Source organism: Corvus hawaiiensis, chromosome 14, assembly GCF_020740725.1.
Source record: "Corvus hawaiiensis isolate bCorHaw1 chromosome 14, bCorHaw1.pri.cur, whole genome shotgun sequence".
NCBI lineage: Eukaryota > Metazoa > Chordata > Aves > Passeriformes > Corvidae > Corvus > Corvus hawaiiensis.
Genome location: NC_063226.1, coordinates 890,927 through 912,831, shown reverse-complemented (window position 1 = coordinate 912,831; position 21,905 = coordinate 890,927). Strand labels below are relative to the sequence as shown.

Genomic DNA, 21,905 nt, shown 5'->3' with positions numbered 1-21,905 from the left:
TCCTCATCTATTAATTTCAAATATCAAAACCACTCATTGGCTTTTGACTGAAATGAGGTCTGTTGGCTTTTTTCTTTTGTTCCTCCTAAGACCATGAAACACAAAAGCAGATGAGAAACTGCACAGATTGTGGTGACAGCAAGACATGGGATCCTTGTCTCTCTCATGACAACCCCAAGATTGGTACAGTTGACTCCTGAATTCAGATAATTAGTCAATCAGAATAATTTATGTAGCTGTGATGCTGAAGAGAAACTGGCTGCAAGCACAATGAAAAAATGACAGAAATTAATTAAACCGAGTAACTAAGAAATTAACCCCATTGATATACTGAACAGAAAAAGTCAAGTTAACACCCTTTTGACAGGCAGGCTGCTTTGCTGTATGGATAATGAATGGCTTTGAATCAAAAGAGGAACATGGGTCTCTGAGGTGTAAGAGGATGAAATAACAGCCACCCGCAGTCTAAAGCATGCTGCATAATTCCTCCCCCTTCTGAGTCTCCTGCATGTGGCAGTATCAAAAGGAGATGGGGTTTTTGCCTTGTGGTTGTCTTGCAGGATGTTTTAGTGACAGGGATGCAAACTGGCAGTGGACACTGTGTGTGGCAGAGGGGAAGTTCCTGCAGCCATGTCCTGCTCCTGGGCTGCTGTCCTGAAGCTGATGTTATGTTGAGGTTGCTGGGAGCTGTCTGGGGCAGGCAGACATTTAAGCAAGTCTGGGCTTTCTGAATCTTCTCCCTGAGGAGGTTTTGGCATTGTTTCTCTTGCAATAATACCCTGGCCATCTCCCAGGATGGGCTCTCACTCCTCCAGTACCTGGCTCTGCAGTGGAGCCATACACAGGTCATTCCTTCAGGGCCTCTTCCATCTCAGTTTATCAGCGACATGTGTTCTCTCCCTCCCTCTCATTTCTGTGTTCGGCCTCTTTTTCCTGAAAATAGTTGTCTAAATGCACCTGTTTGCTTTGGGGCTGAGCCCAGCCAGCACAAAGCACCTCAGCTGATGCTAATGAACCCACCAAGGGTTTAAATTTTCCCTAAGCAGGGGTTGTATTGGAGGTGTTGACTTTATATGTAGAGGTTGTAGTGAGTGGTGCTGTGTGGGCTCAGTCCTGGCTTTGTCCCCCCAGGGGATGCTCTTCTTACAGCCTCCTCTCCTGACCTTGATGGAGAAGCACAGCCTTCAAGCTGTGGAAAATCTTGCTCGAAGACATGAACTTGTGGACAGATGTCTCATTAGGAGATGACCACCTGCTCATCAGGAGAGAGCTGGGGCCGTGCTGGCCTCCTGCCTCTTGAATCATTTTGTGGCCTGATGTTTTCATGTGTGCTAGTTTCCACCCAGTGACCAGTCCATGGCTCAGCCTCATGCAGCTCCAGGGCTAACTCCATGTTAAGAGGACTAAAACATCTGGTGGGAGTCCTTTGGTCTGTTGGATATTGGTGCTTCATTTCACAGAGGGAAACTAAGGCAGGAGAAACACGAAATTACTTACCCTCACCTCACAATAAATAGCCTGAATCAGAAATGTTTTGTGTTATACAGGAAGATATTACAGCAGTCACAAAAGAGGGAAACTTGCTTTTGAGCAGTTTTGAAGAGCCTGACTCCGGGGAGTGCAGTCAGGACCAGCAGCAGGAAAGGCCTGGGGACTGGGAGACTGTGAATCGGTGAGTGCACTATGTCCCCAATTTCCCTGATTTTTCAATGGAAACACTCCAATGATTTAGGTGTAGATGTGTTGTTTAGGTCACCTATCAAATACAAAGATATACTAGAATTTTGCTGCAGTCCATCAAATTGCTGGGCAACTTGTCTCATGATTTTGACTTGCTCTGATTTTTATCCCCACTGTTATGATGGGGCTGTGGAGCAGATGCAGGGTTCTGCCATGCCAGGCTCCCAGGTTTTACCCAGATAAATGGAGATAGCAACAAATGCTTCACACAGGTGCTGTCACCTGCAGTGAGGGTTTCATTAAAACTCTCTCTGACTCATCTCAAGTCATGTCTGTTGACTTCTTCTGAGACCTTGGGTCCAGAAGACCTGTATAAGTGGTCTCTAGCTCCTGTCCATCTCTGCTTGTCCTCTGTTTACAAATTGTTCCAATCCTGTCCTTTGTCTGTGCCCAAGGTTACTTGGTCAGCTGCGTGAGATGGAGACTGCTTTTGACGGCTTCTGGGAAAAACACCAGTTAAAAATGGAACAATATTTACAACTCTGGAAGTTTGAGCAAAGTTTTCAAGAGGTAGGATCAGATACGCTTCCATTGGCAGAAGGGAGAGTTGGAGACCTAATGGAGAGAAGTTTTTATGCTTTTTATTTTGAGAGCGTTTAATTTACGCTGCTGTTCCTTGACTGTGGCAGAGCTAGCTAGCCTGGGGAGAGCTCTGTGCTTCCTCATTCAGAGCTAATTGAGGTATCACTGCCCTGCAGCCACGTGGATTTTGCTGATGGACGCATCTTTGAATTTAGAAATTAGTTCTTGGACGCTAGTTGTATTATTGGATTTAGCAATCTTAGCTCAAGTGTGATTAATTTTGGTCTCAGAATGATTTCCTGGCTGTGCTTTGTATCCTTTTGCAGCAGTCGTCTTCTTTGTGTCTAGGTCAAGAATGCCATTGAATTTTTAATGGGTCAGCAAGTGGAGCTGCCCGACACTGGCGACAGTGTCCCCCAAGTGAAACAGAGGCTCAAGGACTTGGATCATTTCGATGGTATGGCTCAGGTGAGATAATACATAGAAAGAGCACTAATGAAACACTAACAAGCCACATTCTGTATTTGTGGTAGGAGGTGCTTTGTGCAATTACCTGGTTCTGGTGTAATTTGTTGATAAGTGCTGCACGAAAGGATCGATTTCATGTCTCTGCTCTGCGCAGCAGCACTGTGATCATTCTGAAAGCCAGGGTATTTAATTATCATAGTTAAAATAAATTGCTGAGCCACCGTGAAAATCGGGAACAGATAAATGTCTGAACATGGAGGAGGCGTGGGATTTAATGAGCTGGAAGAAGAATTATTTATATTTTAAGTGCTTTAGCTGTGCTAGTAGGCAGAAACTTGTTACCAGGCACATGGAGTTGCAAAAAAAAGTTGTATCCTGACGTGCCTGTGACTTGAACATAACATATGGGTGAAGACTAAGAGATGTAGGGGAAAGAAGAGTGAAGAGAGATGATTCACAGGAGCCCAACTGAGGATGTGACCTTTGCAAAGGGATGTGCTGGGCACATGGGCCAGGGTCAGCAGAGAAATCCTGGGGTATCTGGACACAGAAGATAAGAATTCTAGAGAAAGGTCTGAGGCTGCCTGGCCATTTGGAAGAAATGTTTAGGGAGAGAGGGAGGAGGATCAAAAGGCCAGGCAGGCAGGGTGCAGCAGGAAAGCCATCCCAGTGTGGAAAGCCAGCCGTGGAGAAACCATTGCACTGACTAAGGTGTGCAGAAAAGATAGTGTGTTCTTGGCATCAGGCTAAACCTTAACTACCCCAGTTGCCTTTGGTGCTTGGGAGCATAGTGGGCCTAAACTGGACATCAGCTGCAGTTTATTCAGGGTGCAGTTCCTGGAGAGGGCAGTGATGCATTGCCAGCAGGCACTCACAGCGTTGCTGCTGTGGTGAAATATTGTTTTCTTCTTCATCCTCTTTATGGATAGCAAAAGTTTTTCTTCCCAGATGGTGGGTACCATTTTATCCTGCATAAGGCACCCATTCTGGCTACTCCTAATGGTATGGTCATCTCCATGTGTGCCTGAAATCTGGTAAGATGAGAAAGTGCATGTTGGTTTATGTGGATGTGTTGGCACTATTTCTGTAAGTGTGCAATGCATTCTCTCCCTCTCACTGAAGGATCTGATAGGGAAGGCTCAGGTGGTGATACTGCACGGACACCAGCTCGCAGCAAACCACCACTACGCCCTCAACCTGATCTGCCAGCAGTGCAACGAGCTGCGGCACCATTCCGACCTCCTGTCTGATGAGATTAAACGGAAGCAGATGCGCCTGCAGAAGACCTTGGACCTTCATACCCGCCTTCAGCAGGTAGAGTTCAGAGACACAGTGCTCTGAGGAGACAGTTATCTTCTCCATGGGGTTAGCCTCTCCACTTCTTAGCTGGAAGCATCTGAAATTTGCAGCTTTTCTTCAGCAGTTAATGGTAGGAAGGTGTTCCCCAGGTGCTGGAGGAGTCCCACACCCCTCACTTAGCTGAGGAAGTCAGCAAACAGGTACCTGCTGGTGCTGTGAGGTCAGCAGAAAAGATGTGGGCATCTCAAAGGGCAATTCAGAACACCAAGTTCAGCTGCTGCTCTTGGTCATGCTTTCATGCTACATCCATGTATTAATTGACTTTGGAGGTTTTCATGCCCAGTGTGACAGAGGTAATGCTTTCACACAAACTCCAGCTCTTTTTTCTGAGTGATTTATTAAGAGTGAACATAGCTGAGTGTAAAATAAGGTGACAGATTGGTAGATAGGCACAGCTGCTGTATGCTAGCATGGAAGTGGAGTCATGTGGCTCCAACGCTCTTTGATATCTTAATCAGCATCAAATATTCATTTAGGGAAATTCACGCTAATTAGGCCAGAAGGCACACGGCTGTAATACGCTTGAGGCCAATTGAGAGGAACAGGGAAGTTTGACCCTGTTCCATTTCCCTGTTTTGGGGAGCTCGTTTTTTCTCTGTGCGCTCCACTTCAGCATTGTGCTGCTCTGTGGGGACAGACGGTTCCTTGGCAGCCTCTCAGCTGCAGGACAGGGGCTTCTCCTGGGCTCTTTGCAGTCCTGGTTGGTGCCCAGGGTCTAGCCTGGGGCTGTGCTGGAGCACAGCATGGTCCTGCTCTCCATGTCTCCCTTCCTGTTCAAAGCACTGGAGATTCTCTGTTGTTCTTGGCTGGAGCATCTTCTCACCCCTGTGCACACCACAGTGTGCGAGTGCCAATGAGCCCCAGTTCAGGTCTGCACTGAGCCTCAAGAAACCTGCCAGTCTCACTGTAAGCTCCATAGGGCCCACTTCAGCTTTCCCATCTGGAGAAATAAACATCTGCTTATCCCTTGGGTCAACTCTGCACTAGTACTTCCATGTCACGTATGCCACTAATTTTAGCCAGGTACCGGTAGGAACAGCTTGGCTGGATATGTTGAGGACTGCAGTCACCTTACAGAAAAAATGTGGCCTTTCTGCTTTCTGATCAAAACACAGTAAGTGCTGAGGTCTTTGGGAGTGCTGTTTAGCTCCATACAGATCCAATAAGTGATGTTCCTCGTGAGAACCTTGATGCAGTGGAGGTAGCACTGAGGGTCTCGCTGCCTGTGCTGTCCCCAGGCTCTGCAGTGCTGCGATGAAGGTGCCTACCTGCTCGCCAACCAGCAAATGGATAAGTGCCAGTCTAAAGAAGGCGCTCAGAAAGCACTCCAGGACATAGAAAGCTTTCTTGAAAGCTCTTCAGCCTACTTAAACTATGATCCCCAAGCCCTACACTATGATTTTGAATCAGTCTTAACATCTGAGTTGAAGGTAAGCAACGCCTCCAGTTCCTTATTACCCAAGTGAAAAGCAAGGTTGGACCGTGTGGCGGTGCTGTCACCTTTGTAGTCCTCTGCTTTGGGTCAAAGTGCAAGTTAGTGGTGATGATGTGAGTCTTTGTTCACTCTCTGCAGTGCCAGATCCAGTCAGTGCAGGTCAAGCTTGAAAATGTTCGCAGCATGTTTGAGAACCGGCAGTCCTGCTTCAAGAAGCTCTTGGACAAACACGTGCGGCCCGTCCAGTTAGTAGCTCCTCGGCCCGAAAATCCACCGAGATCAAAATCACCCTTGTTCTCTCCTAAACATGGTAAAATATTGTGGAACTGTGGTATTTTCAGCTGATAATTTTGCTTTGAGGCAGGAAGAGTAAGGCTTAGGATGATTCTGAGAAACTACCTAACCCTTGCTGGCAGATACAGTTATTGGATAGTGTTAATTATTTATCAGGTTATTTATTATCTTTCCAATTTTTGTGTGAATCTTCCCATACCTGTGTGAAACATGAAGCTGGTTGCTTGTTACTGATTTCCACTTCATACTCAGTGAAAAAAGAGCTGTAAGTAGTGCACACCTCCAGTTCTGCTTTCCTGGCATCCTGCTGGGCTGGAAACTGGTGAATTAATATCACAGGGTAAAAAAGGGAAAGGTTTATAAATTTATTATCTTGCCTATTCTCTGTGGCTGTCTTGAGCTGGAACTGACATAAAGTTAGACTGATGTTTGCAAAGGAGCTTGGAGAAATGAGGAGCTCAAATCTCATGAACAGAAATGAGCTGGATGCTTGACTCCTTTTGATTCCTTCAGGGTGTCCTCCTGAAATCCCAATTGTGGAATAATTAATGCCCGTAAAGGTACAAATTCTCATTGAACTGAGGTCACTGAATGTTCTGCCCTAGTTTTGGTAATGGGATGTGGCACCATGTTAGCTTTAAATGATAACATTAAAACTTTCATCCTTGGCAGCCCTGAGTGTATCAGGCAGAATTAAAAGAGATTTCAAAGTGTAGTGTCCATGTATTTTCAACCAGGGACTTGCTAAATTGTGTCAGAATATTAAATTCAGCGATCTGACTACATAAAAGCAATTAAACATTTGTGTTTTAACACTAGGTTTTTATGATGAATTAGCAAATATTGGTTATGGTGGGTTGTAGCAGGTGTCACACAGCAGCAAAAGCAGCTTCAGTTCAGGGAATGAGAAATGTAAATAGCCAGGTGGTGGGGTGGGAATGAAGCTAGACGGAATGAAGGAAATGAAGCTACTCAAGATGCAGGCCAGTGCAGCAAATAAATCCCAGGTTTCCTCTTCCCAGGCTGATGCCATCCTCTCTAAAGCACATTACCTTCTGAAGCCCTTTCCTCAATCAGTAAAAAAGCTCTGAGTCTTTAAACTAGAGCATTTCTCATTTTACCTAGCACAGCTTTTCCAGCTTTCTAGAAAGAGGAAAGGGTTAAAGACAAATTATTGACTTAAAGAGTAGGGTAAATGCGTGGCCACTTCTGTGGAATGTCGTGAGATCATTGTCACTCAACTGGGCTTATTTCATGCTTTTCTGGGATGCAAGTTTTTCTAGCAGAGGCACTCGGTCACCTGCAAAGCACAGGTATCCTCCATTAATCCCCTTCCTGAAAGCAATGATCAAGTGAGGGAAAGACAAAAGGGTCCTCTTTGGATAGATCATGACAAGAGAGCTTTTTAATAAGGCCTGTTTGATACCAAACATCAAACCACTGCAGGCCTGCTGGTGTGATGTGCAGTGTCAAAGACACATGCTGAGCTCTGCTGGGAGTGCTTTGAGATGGATGGGTTTTATGGTGTGGATTGAAACCAAACCAACTCTGAGCACATCACTTTCGTCCTCTATTCTTTTCTTTCTTATATTTCTATGCCCCTTTCCCCCCCTTCTTTCTCTGTCTGAGGACAGATGCTTCCTCTTTTATCTTTGCCCTGGATTTGAAGCCTATCTGAGAAATGCGGTTCTAATTTTTAAACCTTTTTTTTGGAGGAGCTGGGGAAAGAGCTCCCTGAGCCCTAAAGTGTAGTGAGATGTGCAGAAGTGGCACTGCAGGCTGTGGCAGAGCCAAGTGCTGGAGTAGAGTCACTCTTGCAACAGAAGCTGGTGCTCATCTCCCAGCCAGCTTCATATCTGTGTTCCCTTCGTCCCCGTGGCAGTCTCTGAGCAGGACCACTGGCAAGTCCTCAGCTCTTCCAAGTCTTCCCTTGTGTGATGGGTCACACCCCATGCACACCTCTGCTCTGTGTCCAGCATCCAGAGCTCTCTGTTTATACCCCAAGGTCCAAGGCCTGGGTGTGATAAGGTGGAACAGCTGGATCTCACAGCTGCCCCAGCTGAAGATGGGCTGACTGCTCTCCACACCACTTTGCCCTCAGAGCATCTTCGTGGCCTCCTCTGGACTCTCTCCAGCATGTCCATGTTCTTCTTATGAAGTATTTGAATGATGTCATATAACTCCTTGGAGAGACTGATGCTTTATTTTTAAGCTTCCAGTTTACCTCTGTGGCTTAATTACAACTTGTAATAGTTTACTGACAATATCAATACATGTGTGCAAGATGGAGAAACAGTTCATTACAGCTGAGCATCTTGCCCTGCATTCATAAAAGGACTTTAAAACAGTGTCCTAGTAGGGGATGTTCTTTTCTGTAGTTTATTTGCTTTTATTGTTTTTGCTGTTACCATATGCTCAGGCTGCAGAGACTTTTGTTAGGTTTTGATTACTGTGTTCCCTTAGTGGGCATTTTGTTTTTTCTAAATATTTTTACTTTATGACCTTTATGACCGTGTGACATGCTATGTGGCATTAGGATTGTTTGGGATAAATACCCTTTATTTGGACAGTTTGCTATTAGTATTAGCTGACTAATTATTTAATCTTAAAGTGTGTCCCATTTTTCCTTCTGACTTACTAGTTTCTGTCAAAAGAATCTCCTTCGCTATAGATGTACATTATGTAATTCTGCTTTTTTCTACCCAAGGTGTGGATTTTAATTCCAGTTTGAAATTTTCATTTGATCTCTCTCTCCCTGGGAAGAAAACTTCAAGAAAAACTCCAAGTTCTCGCAAGGTAAAAATTATTCACGAAATCTGAGTGAGTTTTATACGCTGAAAAACTGAAACTGCTCTAAAGATTGATTGTACTTTGGATTTGATCTCTTTATTTTCTTTTCTTTTTTTCCTTAAAAAAAATCAAGCAAACCCAAACCCTCTTACATCCATACGCTTTAGTTGGATTAGTCCAGCACCTGAGCTCTATCTTGGATTGATTTTCCAATATCCAGATACCTATTTCCTGTGTGTTATTCCCTGAACTTACTTTTCACATGACAGAGGTGTGTATTAGGAAATATCCCCATCCACAGATACTACCCCTGTGGAAGCTGTTCTCTGACCTCTGCGCTAACGGATTATGTCACCAGTATTTTCCAATTTTATGTAGCAGAGTAATTTCTGGGAATACTTGGCTACCCACTACATGTTATTCCCTTGTAATGTTTACTGCACAAGGGTTCTTACAATGAAACATATTTCATCCTTCCCCAAAGAGTTTCCTTGCTGGCCCCAAGGGCTGGGCTCCTCCTGCCCCTGCAGTGCCCTTCCTGCAGCTCCTTCCAGTGCATCCCATTTCTCTTCCAGATTGAAGTCATGCATGACTATCAGGAGAAGCGGAATTCCTTGCAGTATTTTATCTCAGACAGTGATGACAGCTTAGACACACTGAAAGGGTAAGCACTCACCCCATTTACAGCACCTAAAATGATGATTATTTCTGGCCAATCCTTGCCCCATCCCTGTGTTCCTCCAGCCTGACCCAGCTGTCATCTCTTGTGCTTTTACCTCTTGGTTATTAATGAGATCACACAATGTTTTGGGCTCCTTGAACTGCAGTGATCACCTGTGGGGCTTTTTATAGACATGCAAATAATATACTTCTATATTTTTTTTATTTTTTATTTTAGCCATGTCATAAATGAGCTTATAGAAACAGAGAGAGTGTATGTGGAGGAACTCTTCACTGTTTTGACGGTGAGTGACTTCTCCAGGTTGCTCATTACTGTTCCCTGGTGACTTGTACAAAAGGGCACCTGCCACTCTGTCAGCCCAAGCGAAGATGTGACAGGGCAGGTTTCCACCAGACTGTCAGATCCCAAGCTAGGCATAAATGCTCAAGTTTTCTCCTTAAGTTTTCTTTGTTAGAAGCATCTGCAGGAACAGTTGGTGTCAGGATGAGCTTTTCATCTACAATGGAGGAGAAGCCTTCTGTTTGTACACAAAAGCACTGGTAATTAGTCTTAGCAGTGCCTGTAAAATACACAAAAAGCTGTTTCTTTTTACTGTTCCCTAATTCCCTTTACCTTTCGGAGACAAAAGAAAGAGGCTTGTGTTTTATCCTTGGGAGAATTCCATCTCAATACTGTGAAGTTCATGGCCATATGAAGCACATTACTTTAGAAAGCAGATTATGATTTCTCATACTGCCATTTTAGACACTTCTACTTTATTCCAAAATAACTCTTGCTGATGGCCAACACAAGTTGGCTGTTAAATAGCTCTCCCCCTCACATTTCTCTCACCCAGGAGCAAGCAGGATATAAATCTGTTGGACTGCAGGTAGTTACACGTAATTTCCCTGCACTGATTGGGTTTTTGTTAAACCACACTGTCTGTGATGAAGCAGTTGGCAGGTCCACAGATTTATTGCTGTGCACATCAAGTCTAGATAGAGAAAAATGGACAGATAGACTTCAGTTTTCTGAAAATAGTATTTCCTTTAAAGAGGAATGCCTGCTTGCTGGCGTTAAATAAAAATGACTGATTTTCCAGATACATATCATCTATTGCATCCTTAATCAACTACAAAATGCCTGCTTAGTATAAGGAATATTGATTCCAACCACAGTGAGTGTGAGAGATTAGTTTGGAAAGCCAAAGGAGATGTGCTGTACATATTGAACACATTCTTGCTGCTCATGTAAAAAGGGCCTCAGTTCTGTGCAGTCCTTGGGGACCAGCTTGAGCTGTGGCTAATGGCAGTCTTGGGGTCCTCTTTGCCCTGACAGTCCTGAGCTCTGGCCGTGCCTTCTCCCTGCACTGCAGTTAGGAAATTTGCCCTATCTGGTGCAGTTGTGCAGTGATGGGATGTTACTTTGGGGAGCTTTACATTCTTTCCTAGTTCCACCCAACAATTTGTATTTCAGTGTTCTCCATTCCAGCTCCTCCCCAGTTTGGGAGCCTGTGATTTCAAGGGGCAAGTGGAGCCACAGAGCCCAGAATTCCTGAAGCACTGAGGAAAGCAAGACCCCGGTGCTCAGCATGTCTTGTACAGGAGCAAAAAGCCCATTGATTTTGGTATTTGATCCCAAGCTGTGTCTGGTTGGTAGCTCACTGCCTCCTGCAGTGGTTCTGGTGGGGCTGTGTGTAACTGCTCCCTCTGCACACACACACTGCCACTCCTGAGTCCCCTGGGCACAGAGGAGATGTGACAGGTATTCCTATGGGTCCTCTCCTGCAGCCAGGCTGATTTGCCTTTGGAGAATTGGGAGCATCTCTGCAGTGCTGCCGGCCCCACAGGAGCTGCCCCAAGCCACTCCCTCCTGGACCACAACCCCATGTGCCCAGAGACTGAAAGACAGGGATTTAGAGACCGAAGAACAGGGAATAAAAGGGATATTGCACTTAAAAACAAAGAGATTGTCTTGGAAGTCTGTTCATGTCCCCTTTTTATCTGCCTTTGAGGAGATGGCAGCTGAGTGATGAGCCCTTTTTGCATCTGGCAGGGCTACAGAGCAGAGATGGATAATCCTGCCATGCTCATCCTCCTGCCCCCCGTGCTGAGGAACAGGAAGGACGTCCTCTTCGGAAACATGCCTGAGATCTATGACTTCCACAACAAGTATGGTGTTGCTCTGTTCCCTTGTTATCAGACTGAGCCCTTGCAACGATGAAATACGCAAACCTTACCTTGCTCACTGCTGCGTTTTTGTCCCTTCTCCCATCTCTTGCAGAATTTTCCTGCACAGTTTGGAAAACTGCCTGGGAGCACCCGAGAGAGTGGGATGTTGTTTTCTAGACAGGGTGGGTGACTCATTTTCACGTATAAAGCAGACTCGAAGGCCAATGTTTCTCCTGGTTTGTCACGCTCTGCAACACCTCACTTATGTCGGTTGAGTGAGAAGCTCCTGAGCCTCAGGACCCACAGCCAGGCCAGCAGTGGCAGAGCCTGGCCAGCAGGGATGGGGCAGAGCAGCCATCGTGACCACGCCGGGGTCTGCTGGGATCCCCAGCAGTGCTTTTTTCACCCAAACTCTGTCACTTTGAGATAGTAAAGTTGGCAGCAGAGATAAAAGCACGCACAGTTTGGGCGTTGGCCTCATTTGCTGCCCAGCAGGATTGGGTCCCTGAGGGTGACTTGCCTTTCGGCTTCCCTTGCAGCGGGAGGATTTCCAGATGTATGAGAAGTACTGCCAGAACAAGCCCCGCTCCGAGTCCCTGTGGAGGCAGTGCTCCGAAAGCTCCTTCTTCCAGGTGAGCTGCCTCTTCTACCCAGGCTGGCATCACTGTGGGACACTCCCTTGTCCTAAACACCCTCCTCGACAGCCCACAATTCTCCTGCATTTTGTTTGGTGTTGTGTGAAAAGTGCACACAAAAGACTCGCAGAAAGAGATGTTGGAGTTTCTTGTACACCAGGAGCACAAGGCAGATCCACTCACTGTGTTATTTTGCATGTTGTTGTAATATTTCTTTAGTTGTAGGCACCATTCAATGCTTTGACATGAAATCTTGAGAGCCATCAAACCCCACGGTCGTGCTGTTGGAATAGCTACTTATAGATGCTGCAAAACTTACTTAGCCTGAATTCTATGTTCCAGGAATGCCAAAGAAAATTAGAACACAAGCTCGGGCTGGATTCCTATTTGCTCAAACCAGTACAGCGCCTGACAAAATACCAGTTACTTCTGAAGGTATCCCATGCTCTGCTTTGTAAAGGGCATCACAGATAGATTAGACTTGTTTTCCAGTTTGCTTTATTTTTCAATTAAAGGTTACCTGTAAATCAGCAGGGAGCTTTGGATGACATATTGCTTATCTTGGCCCTCTGAAGTGACTTTCAGTGAAGATGAATGTTCACATACCTGAAAAGGGAACAAGTGCTTTTAACAAGCCATTTTTTAAGGAGAGAAAGACTGTTTGAATCCGTTCAGAGATGCAAAATTACAGAAGCACCTGTAAGAAAACTGAGCCAGAGATAATCTTGAGAATCTGATGAATGAAATAGATTGTTGCATCTCTTCTCCTCAGGTGTTGATAGTGCCTGTAATCTTTAATGCCTTTATTCTTGTGTCCCCCGTCTGAGGCAGGGCAGTGCTGTTATTCTCACTTTGTAAGGCAGGGTTAACACTTGGGCAGTAGCTTCTGACTTCACCCTCTAGACTCTTGAATGAGTATACATGCAGCTGTAAGTGGACACAGGAGATTTGAAATGAAACTGATTTTATCTCAGTGGTAAAATTCTGTCTTCCATTTACTGACTTGGAACAGAATTTATAAAATCCAGAGCCTTCTTGTGTCTGCCAGTCTGAAGACAATCATCTACTGCAAGCCCATTTGAGGGCATGTGTGGCATATTGGCAGCTAATGAAGAACCTGAGCCTTATTTCCCATGCCTTACCAAGCAGGAAAACACAACACAAAGGAATCAGATGAATGTGGTGCTGCTCTATACTGACACCATCCTTACGGAAACACATTAAAAATAGGCCATCCTTCAGTGACCTGTTCCACACTCGTACTTGAGTGCTTTAGAGGGAGTCTTTTTCCAGTGACATGAAAAAAGAAACTCAGTGTAGGTCACTTCTGGCCATTGCAAACTTTGGGCAAGGTGGAAAAACCTGCTTTGTTCAAGTGCAAACACGTGCTCTCCTATTTCTATTTTCAGGAGCTGCTAAAGTACAGCACGAGCTGTGATGGAGTTCAGGAACTTCAAGAAGCTCTGGTTGCAATGTTGGATTTGCTGAAGTCAGTCAACGACTCTATGCATCAGATTTCAATAACAGGATATGATGTGAGTAGGTTTGAGCAATGAGAGCCCCTGCACAAGGCCGGGTGATGCACTGGGAATGGATGGTGTCCAGAATGTGTGAGCTGAGAACTATCCCAGAACAGCTACAAAGTGAGTGGGATCAGGAGCCCTCACAGGTGACAGTCTTCCATCTGATTTCAGGGGTTTGGGACATACCCAGGTCTGCACAGTGCCCATACTTGCCACCTTGTGGTTTTCCAGAGTATTTTTCCAGTGTGCACCTTTGTGTTCTCACGGCTGACCTAAGTTCACCATCTTCGTAGCATTTCACATTCAGCATTTAACAAACTGCTCTCTGAGGCTGATTCTGAGCCTCTCCCACTGGAGTGGTTGTCTTTGCTATGGCTTCAGGGAAGGGTGAGGCTTTCAAAGCTGCCGATCCCAGTTCTGGCCTCCTTGAGAATTCCAGCTTCCGACACCTCAGTTCAGGCTCAAATCTCATCTGCCCTGTCTCACTGAAGTAGCCCAGAGCCCCTGAGCTCTTCCATAGGAGCTGGATGGTTTTCCTTTCTTTTGAGTTCTTCCAGTTTCTGACTTTCTAGACTAGCTGCAGCCCTGCATGAGACCTCTCCTTCCCCCTGGGACCAGGTCATCACTCCCAAAAGATCCTCTGATCCTTCCAGGAAGACTTATTCTTGGAGGGACGTGCCTTGGAACAGAGCTGGCCCTGTGTCCAGTCACTGGAGAGTCCTCTTGCATCTTAATTGATGTCTTTTTCTTTCTTTTTTTATTTGTCATGCTCTCCTCAGGGTGACCTGAGCGAACTGGGGAAAGTATTGATGCAGGGATCTTTCAGTGTTTGGACAGGACACCGAAAAGGGCCAACAAAAATGAAGGATCTTGCCAGGTTCAAGCCCATGCAGAGGCACCTGTTTCTGTATGAGAAAGCCTTGGTCTTCTGCAAGAAGCGAGAGGAGCACGGAGATGGATATGACAAAACCTCATCTTACAGCTTTAAGCACTTTCTGAAAGTAAGGAGTTTGTGTTTTTATTTATGAAGGTATGGGAGTTTTACACAGCCGTGTGTATTGCAGACCAGTGATTCTGCAGAGCCAAAGGGCATTTCTTCTGTGACCCAGTGGCTTGTTCTCTGCTGCTGAGGGCTGTGATGCCTCACAGGGACGTGCCATATCCACGGAGGGCTGTTGGTTGAATGAACTCTGAGGACCCCAGAGCTGAGGCAGCAGCCGGGAGACCCCATGGACCCGGAGCCACGGATGTGACTCTGCCAGGGAAATGGAGCTGTGCCAATCCCAGGGGTACAACTGTGCCTGGCTCCTGCTCTAGTCCATGTTCCAGGAGTGGGTGAGGGCATGGAAGGGCATTATGTGTCTTTCAGCCCACATGGGAGAGCGAGGAGGCTCCTCGTGCCCCAGGGAGGCCCCTAGGGCAGGCTCTGCCTGGCTGCTCCTGAGCCCTATTTCCCACCCCGCAGGAGGATGCAGGGATAACTCTTCTCCCTCCCCATTGCCTTTCTCCTTTGCAGGCTCCAACTGCAGCTAAAAGGACAATTATCAGATGACAAGAGTAGCCTATGGCAAAATACGAGGGATGTAAGCAACAGTCCCAACCCTATAAATGCTGACTATTGCCAGTAAAATTCCCCAAGCACTGCTCTAGAAGAGACCTTCTGGCATAATGCGTGTGATGAGCAGTTCTAATACCAGCATTTGTTCCTCAGTGCTCTGCCTTGTTTTTCTTGAAGAATAGAAACCCAGTAGGGGTATATATTAGATTGGAAAAAATTGAGAATTGGAGGCAGAGCAGATCCCTGCTGCAGGTCCCTGCTCTCAGTGGGGTCTGGGGAGGGAGATGCATGAGCAGTCAGAAAACAAGGTAACAGTAGGTAAGTCTGTTCAGCTCTGGTGCACGTTACAAATGATGTAATAAAAGCAAGTCTCAGGCCATATGTTTTGGTACCTAATGTTTTCCCCAAACAGCATCATTTTCTTTCTGGAGGGCTTGTTTTCCCTGCAGTACTTGTTTTACCATACATGCTTTTGAAAGAACTGAAGAGGTGGCAGGAGGAAATCCAGCTCAGAGGAGAAAATCCTGTGCTCAGGAGTCCAGGCAATGTTTTCCTTTGCCTCAGGAGGGCTCATTTTCCAGTTGACACACAGAGAGGTTGGAGTTAGGGAATCCATGGATGCGACAGGATTACATCTGCACACGTATGTTTTGAGAATTGCTGTTCTGAGGGCAAAATCCTATTTCTGGAGCTCGACATTTATTTGATTCGTGATCAAATAAATTGAATCATTGATATTGGAAAAGACCTCTAAGATCATTGAGTCCAACTGTTAACCCAGCAGTGCCAAATCCACCTCTAAACCGTGACCCCAAGTATCAGGAAATTGTTTTTCTTTGCAGCAATGTTTTTTTTGGGATTCAGGGTTGCAATGAGCTGTTGGGTAGAAGCTGTGTAACAGATCATCCGTGAAACAAACAAAAGAAACCCTCAGGATAATATTCTGTATGCTGTAAAATGTGCAGTGGTCAATACCTCTTCAGCTGAGAGTCAGAAACTTAGAGGATGCAGGTTACTGCAGTGCCAGGTAAATCTGCCTGGTGCCACGTGGAAGCTGATGCAGATAAACACCATCCCAGAGCTTTGCACTAACCCAGCCTGGTTGGCACTGCAGTGATCCAACTGCTGACAGTAAATCCTGGGCAGGGGGAGGAAACAGAATTTTAAAATCCACTAACCTGAATGAACAGACTTTCAATCTGTCTCTTCCTGGTGCTTTTTCTTTGCATCATCATAGTAGGTCATCTAAAATTTCTAATATCTTGATGCCTGGGCAGTTTTGTAGGAGCCTCTGTAAATTGCCAAGGTAGAGAAGATGCACAGAACTGGGAATTGCAGCGAGTGGGTGAGGTGCTCTCTAGGCTGCCCTTCCAACAGCTTTCATAAATTTTAAGTTTTTATAAAATCAGAATGGAGCCTCATTTGGCTTTCTAAGGCATCTTGACAGGACAAGGGGAAATGGCCTCAAGTTGCACCAGTGGGTTCAGGTTGGATATGAGGAGTGGTCAGGCACTGTCACAGCTGCCCAGGGCAGTGGGGGAGTCCCCATCCTTTGAGGGATTTAAAAGATGTGTGGATGTGGCACTTGGGGACATGGGTTAGTGGTGGCCTTGGCAGTGCCGGGGGAATGGTTGGACTCGATGGTCGTAGAGGTCTTTCCCAGCTTAAATGCTTCTGTGATGTCAAGAGCAACTTGGTTGCTCCTCCCTGAGGCTGTTTATGTCACTGCAAAGGGGCACCAACATTTGAAAAAGCTGGAACAGAACATTTGTTCGTGGGACCTCTTCTGTAAGTCATCGACGTCTTTCAGACCAAAAGCTCTGGGCACGCGCATACTGCCAAGGAGGAACAGCAGTGTTGAACAGATGTTATTTCTAAGGTTCTGTTTGTTTATAATGGATTTGTCTAATGCAGTCTGTGTGAATAATTTATGATAGATGATACCTTTGTTATTACATCTGCTCCAAAACATGCAGGTGGGATACCTGAGCTATTTTTGACCATCCCTTAATTGCCAGCAAACTCTGCTTTGAGGGAGAGGATGGTTTGTGTGATATCAGGTATTACAGCATTTTTCAGCTTCATGGCCTGTTCAGGAGGGATGTCAGAGGTCTCCTGTTGTTGAAGAGTTTCTTGTCTCTAATCATAGTTTTAAGCTTGGTTCAGGTCGGTCACATTGTGCAGATCCTGAAGGACTTGGGCCTGCGGTATTTTCATCCAGACTATCAAAAGTGGTTGGTGATACTGAGTAAAGCAGCATTCAGCTTCAAGCCTGGGTGCATCCTGAAAGCTCAGGCTTGGGGCAGCTCAGGCTGCGTATCCAAAAACTAACCCTGCTTTTGGAAACCTTAGGGTTTTTCCCATCACCACTACAGGGATGGTCAGGGGCCAAAGGGTATTGAACTCAAACCCCTAAAAGGAGCTAAGGGCTTCACAAATGGGTTTTAAAGGTCACTAAAAGAGGGAAACAAAGAATTTGGTGAGCAAATAAAGAATAATATGGCAGAAATAATGTATGTAGATAAATAACATGTCACGTGTTTATAAATCTTCATATGCCAAACCTGAGAAATTCTGTGCTGAAAGAGGCAACTGAGATGATGCTTCAGTCAGTTCCACTCATTCCCAAATGAAAACTTCCCGAAGGTCCATTGATTGGTTTTGGAAAGCTTATCCAAAATGCAGCAAGCTGATAGAAAGTCAGGAGGCACGAGACAGATAATGACTTTTGGTTGCTACTTGAATTAAAATTGATAAAACATGTTAAATTCAGTGAAAACAAGTTTAACTTGCTGTCAAAAATCTGGATTCCTGGGGAAGAGGGAGCTTTGAATTATGTTTAAATTTGTTGTTTGGATTTGCAGATGAATGCAGTTGGAATAACTGAGAATGTGAAAGGAGATCATCGGAAATTTGAGATCTGGTACAGTGGGAGAGAAGAGGTGTATGTGGTGCAGGTTTGTAGCTTCAGAAATCTGGGTATTTGCACACCCTCAGAGCAGTGAGAAGAAAATGTGTCTCATTGGTCTTTATGGTTGTAGTGATAGCTCTACAATTTCCACTGTGCCTTGCCTGGATGTAATGGGAATCATCAATTTGAAAAGATTAAGACTGTTTAAAATTTATTGGTAGCTTTGGGAAAAAAAAGGGGATTTCAGTTAATTACAGCAGAGAAAAGTTAAGATTTTATTCCTACATTATAATGATGACTCCTAATTCAAAATTCAGACAATTTTCTCTTCTTCCAGGCCCAAACAGTAGATCTGAAGATGGCATGGTTGAACGAAATAAGAAAAATTTTGTTCAAGCAGCAAGAGCTTATAAAAGGTACATTTGACCAATTTCTCTGTGGCTTTCATTGTGCAGCAGAAGCTTTCCTGTTGTCACATTGCTGATCTTCAAGTCCACTAATTTTCACTGGAGAATTGATTTTTAGAAGCCTGGTAGCAAAATGCTGGAGTGAGGCCTTACATTACAGGGAAATAACATAACTTGGAGCAGTAAAAGCTGGGTGCTCATGTGAAAATGAATTACAGAAGTACATTTTTTTGGTTGTCATTACCTTGGGGATTATTTCACATTTGTTATCATAGGTTTAATTCAATGAGATACATAACAGACCCCTGATTTTAAGCGTATTTTGATCCTCAGTAGCATGCTGGGTATTGGATTTGTGCTAGCATGCCACCTTGATCATAATTAAGTCTGTGCTTTGCAAGAGTCCATAGGTCTGTTTTTCTCTGAACAGAAATCAATAGGGTTGTACAAAAGGTCTAATTTTAAAAGTAATGCTTCAAGTGTGACAGTTGCTAATAAAAAACTGGATTTGAAGCTGTGTTTGCCCTCCCAGCAGTGGAGAAGCAGCAGCCTGGCTCGTGCTCGGAGCAGCTCCCGCTCTCGTCCCAGCTGAGTGACGGGTGAGTGCCAGGAGCTGGCCGGGGCTCCCTGGGGTGCCCTCCCATCAGTGGGCACCCAGCTCCTGCTGGCTGGGTCCTGCTGCCTCTGTGCTGGCCCCGTTTCTGTCTCTGGGGAGGGGACAGGAGGGACGTGCTGCTTCTCACCCTTCAGTGGCAGTGGCTGGGGACAGGGTCTGCGGGGGCCACCCTTGAGCCTGGCAGCTCAGCCTGAGCTGCAGCTGCTCTGCAGATGGAGACAGAGCAAAGACAGGGCTCTAATTCACACTGCAGCAACTTCATCTCCCCTCCCAGAAAGATTAGGAACCGGGCATTAAATCCTCAATCTTTATAGAAACATGCAGTAAGAGGTACCAGTATTATTTTTGACGCTGTTTTACAAAACCTCATGGAGTTTGTGTTCATTCGTGAAGTAAAACTAAGATTGATTTCTCTATTTTTTTAATGATTCAGGAAGCAGCAGAGAGCCTCCATCAGCTCCGAAGAGAACGACTCGGAGCGCACCAGCCCGGTGATGCTGGACAGCGGGCTCGTGTCCCCCCAGAACAAGCCCCACAGAAGTATGGCCCCTTCCCCTCCCTTCAGGGCATTTCTGTGCGTGCCCGCCTACCCCAGCCTGAGCCCCACACTGTCTTCCAGGCTGGCCAGGAATGTCCCAGTCCCTGGAGATCTGCGAGGGGCTGGAGGAGTGGTCGGGTCACCAGTACCTCTCCAACTGCTCGGACACCGAAGAGGAGGACGGGAACCAGCTGGTAGGTGGAGGTGCAGTAGTGGCAGAGCTTGGGGGGCTGCCATGGTCAGTCATCTTGCCTTGCTTTCCTTGGGTAATGGATGGATCTTGTCCATGCCTCTCAGAATTTCCGTATCTCAGTTTGGGGAATGAGAAGATGTCTCAGCCACAGTGTCTTGAAGTAATTTTAATTAAGGTAGCTGATAGGGCTCTGTCACATTCCCTGCAGCAGTCAGAAATCACAGTTGTGTGATGTGAAATGCAGCTAAATAAGGTAAGTTTTTCTTTCTTCCACAGTCTCCAGGAAAATACACAGCCCTTGCAGACTGCAAGAGGAGAGGATCAGAGGACCTGCTGGTGAAAAACGGGGATGAAATTCAGCTCTTGCATGAAGATGGTGAGGGACAGTGGTAGGTATTTTAGGATTTCTTTGCCTTATCTTTAAGAGCCTGCAAAGCAGTCCCTTGAAATGTGGCTTGCCTGGTGATACACTCACTGCAGCTCCTAACTGAGCTTTAGACTATTCCAGAAAGCTGGAGAATTCATTCCCTTGCCAAGATGGGATGCCATCCACACTGGCTTGGCCTGGGGAAACAAGTCAGGACTTCCCTTGCCATGGGTGTCTGGGTGAGCTGGGTTTTACCAACACCTTCACAGCCCCTCTTGCCGTGCTCTTCCCACTTCAGATGGTGCTTCCCTTTGCCTGTGCCAGCTCAGCTCCAGGCTTTGTTCCTCTGGGCTTATTAACAGCCATAGTGAGTAATTGCAAGGCATTTTCCTCCCTCAGACAGCTGTAGGAACGTTAACTGGGGGATGGCTGCAGACCCTGTTTCTCTTCTGTGTAAAGCTGTGGCTCACAAGATACCCCCTCTCAACTGGTTCTCTCCTGGTGGCTGGGAGCATCAGGCCTGCTGCCTGTCGAACCATTGGTGTCCTTGTCTGGAAGGGCAGCGTGCCCCCTCCTGAGATTTACAGCAGTTTGGCTGAGGTTTCTGGCTCTTTCCTTTCCAGGATGATTCTGCCCAGCTCTCATCAGCCAGCGCGGGCTCTCAGCAGGAGGGAGCCCAGTGTGCCAATGCCTTGTTTGGGGTGTGGGAAGGATGATGTTAGCAGGAACCTGGATCAGATTTGTGCAGGCACCAGCCTGTAAATGCACAGATGTCAATGCCCCGTGGAGGATTCCTGGCTGACAGCTGCAGCCCTTGCACTTAAGAGAAATTAAAATAGGATAAAACAGAATATTTCAGTTGCAAGGGATCTGCAAGGATCATCTAGTCCCACTGCATTTTGAAAAATTCCATTTGTTGTTAGCAAAAGCAAGATGCAAAGCACCTCAGGTTTGCTGAAAGTTCACCTCTCCCTGAGGGCTTCAGCCCGTGCTAGTCAAGAATTTCTCACACCAAGCTTTATTGTTAGCACCAATTTCACTGCATGAGTGAGACACGGGGTTGTCACTTATGAGCATGAGTATTTCCAGCTGCCTAAATCTTGGCTTGAATTTACTTACAGTATCCTGACTAAAATCATCCTACCAGTCTAAACAGCAGAGGAGTGAGGAAAATAATTGCCCTTGACTCCATCAGAAGCCAGTTTTCCTCTACTGGCATCTCTGGAAGTCTTGGGCAGGATGACTTGAGAGGGAGTCCTGTTCCTCTCCATTGTCTAGAGAGGTGTAGGCTTTTTAATTACGTTCCTAAATTTAGGTGGGAGGAGTACTTTAAATGCATGCTCAGGTCCTGTTAAAATGCTGCCCTGGTTTGAACAATTTGTTGCTTGCACCACCAGCTGTGTAGAGTGTGCCCTCACCAAAGGGCTCCTGGGTGTTGGTTGGCTTCTGTTACTAATGCTGTTGTCATTCAAAGGTTGGTGAAAAACCTAAACAGAAGAAAAGAAGGCTGGATTCCTGTCCACAGTCTGCAGATTGTAGTCGGTGACTGCAGATTTCGGAATGCCAAAGTTGCAGGTATTTGATAGCACGCCTAGCAGAAATATTTCATATCTCAAATCAGGTCTTTTAAGCCATTTGCTTTACACTTGATGTACTAAATCTGGCTGCATATGCCTCTGCTGGAAAAATAGAAAAGCAAGCAGCTATTCCAAAAAGC

General features: G+C 45.8%; 1 protein-coding gene across 5 annotated transcripts in view; it reads left to right on the top strand.

Annotated features, from left to right (window-relative positions):
* The window catches only part of MCF2 (MCF.2 cell line derived transforming sequence), a 54,747-nt gene that overhangs the window by 27,211 nt on the left and 5,631 nt on the right, over nt 1-21,905 (top strand). For 3 of the 5 annotated variants that reach the window (XM_048318889.1, XM_048318887.1, XM_048318891.1), the window contains 22 exons: nt 1,548-1,672; nt 2,136-2,250; nt 2,611-2,730; nt 3,853-4,044; nt 5,328-5,519; nt 5,663-5,834; nt 8,526-8,614; nt 9,184-9,272; nt 9,507-9,573; nt 11,325-11,440; nt 11,553-11,622; nt 11,980-12,072; nt 12,418-12,510; nt 13,485-13,610; nt 14,378-14,599; nt 18,021-18,113; nt 18,405-18,483; nt 19,007-19,073; nt 19,524-19,630; nt 19,710-19,822; nt 20,098-20,210; nt 21,663-21,763. In XM_048318889.1, coding sequence (XP_048174846.1) covers nt 1,548-1,672; nt 2,136-2,250; nt 2,611-2,730; nt 3,853-4,044; nt 5,328-5,519; nt 5,663-5,834; nt 8,526-8,614; nt 9,184-9,272; nt 9,507-9,573; nt 11,325-11,440; nt 11,553-11,622; nt 11,980-12,072; nt 12,418-12,510; nt 13,485-13,610; nt 14,378-14,599; nt 18,021-18,113; nt 18,405-18,483; nt 19,007-19,073; nt 19,524-19,630; nt 19,710-19,822; nt 20,098-20,210; nt 21,663-21,763 — 2,554 coding nt within the window. The remainder of the gene's footprint in view (nt 1-1,547; nt 1,673-2,135; nt 2,251-2,610; nt 2,731-3,852; nt 4,045-5,327; nt 5,520-5,662; nt 5,835-8,525; nt 8,615-9,183; nt 9,273-9,506; nt 9,574-11,324; nt 11,441-11,552; nt 11,623-11,979; nt 12,073-12,417; nt 12,511-13,484; nt 13,611-14,377; nt 14,600-18,020; nt 18,114-18,404; nt 18,484-19,006; nt 19,074-19,523; nt 19,631-19,709; nt 19,823-20,097; nt 20,211-21,662; nt 21,764-21,905) is intronic. The other 2 variants (XM_048318890.1, XM_048318888.1) reach the window with 1 other exon arrangement.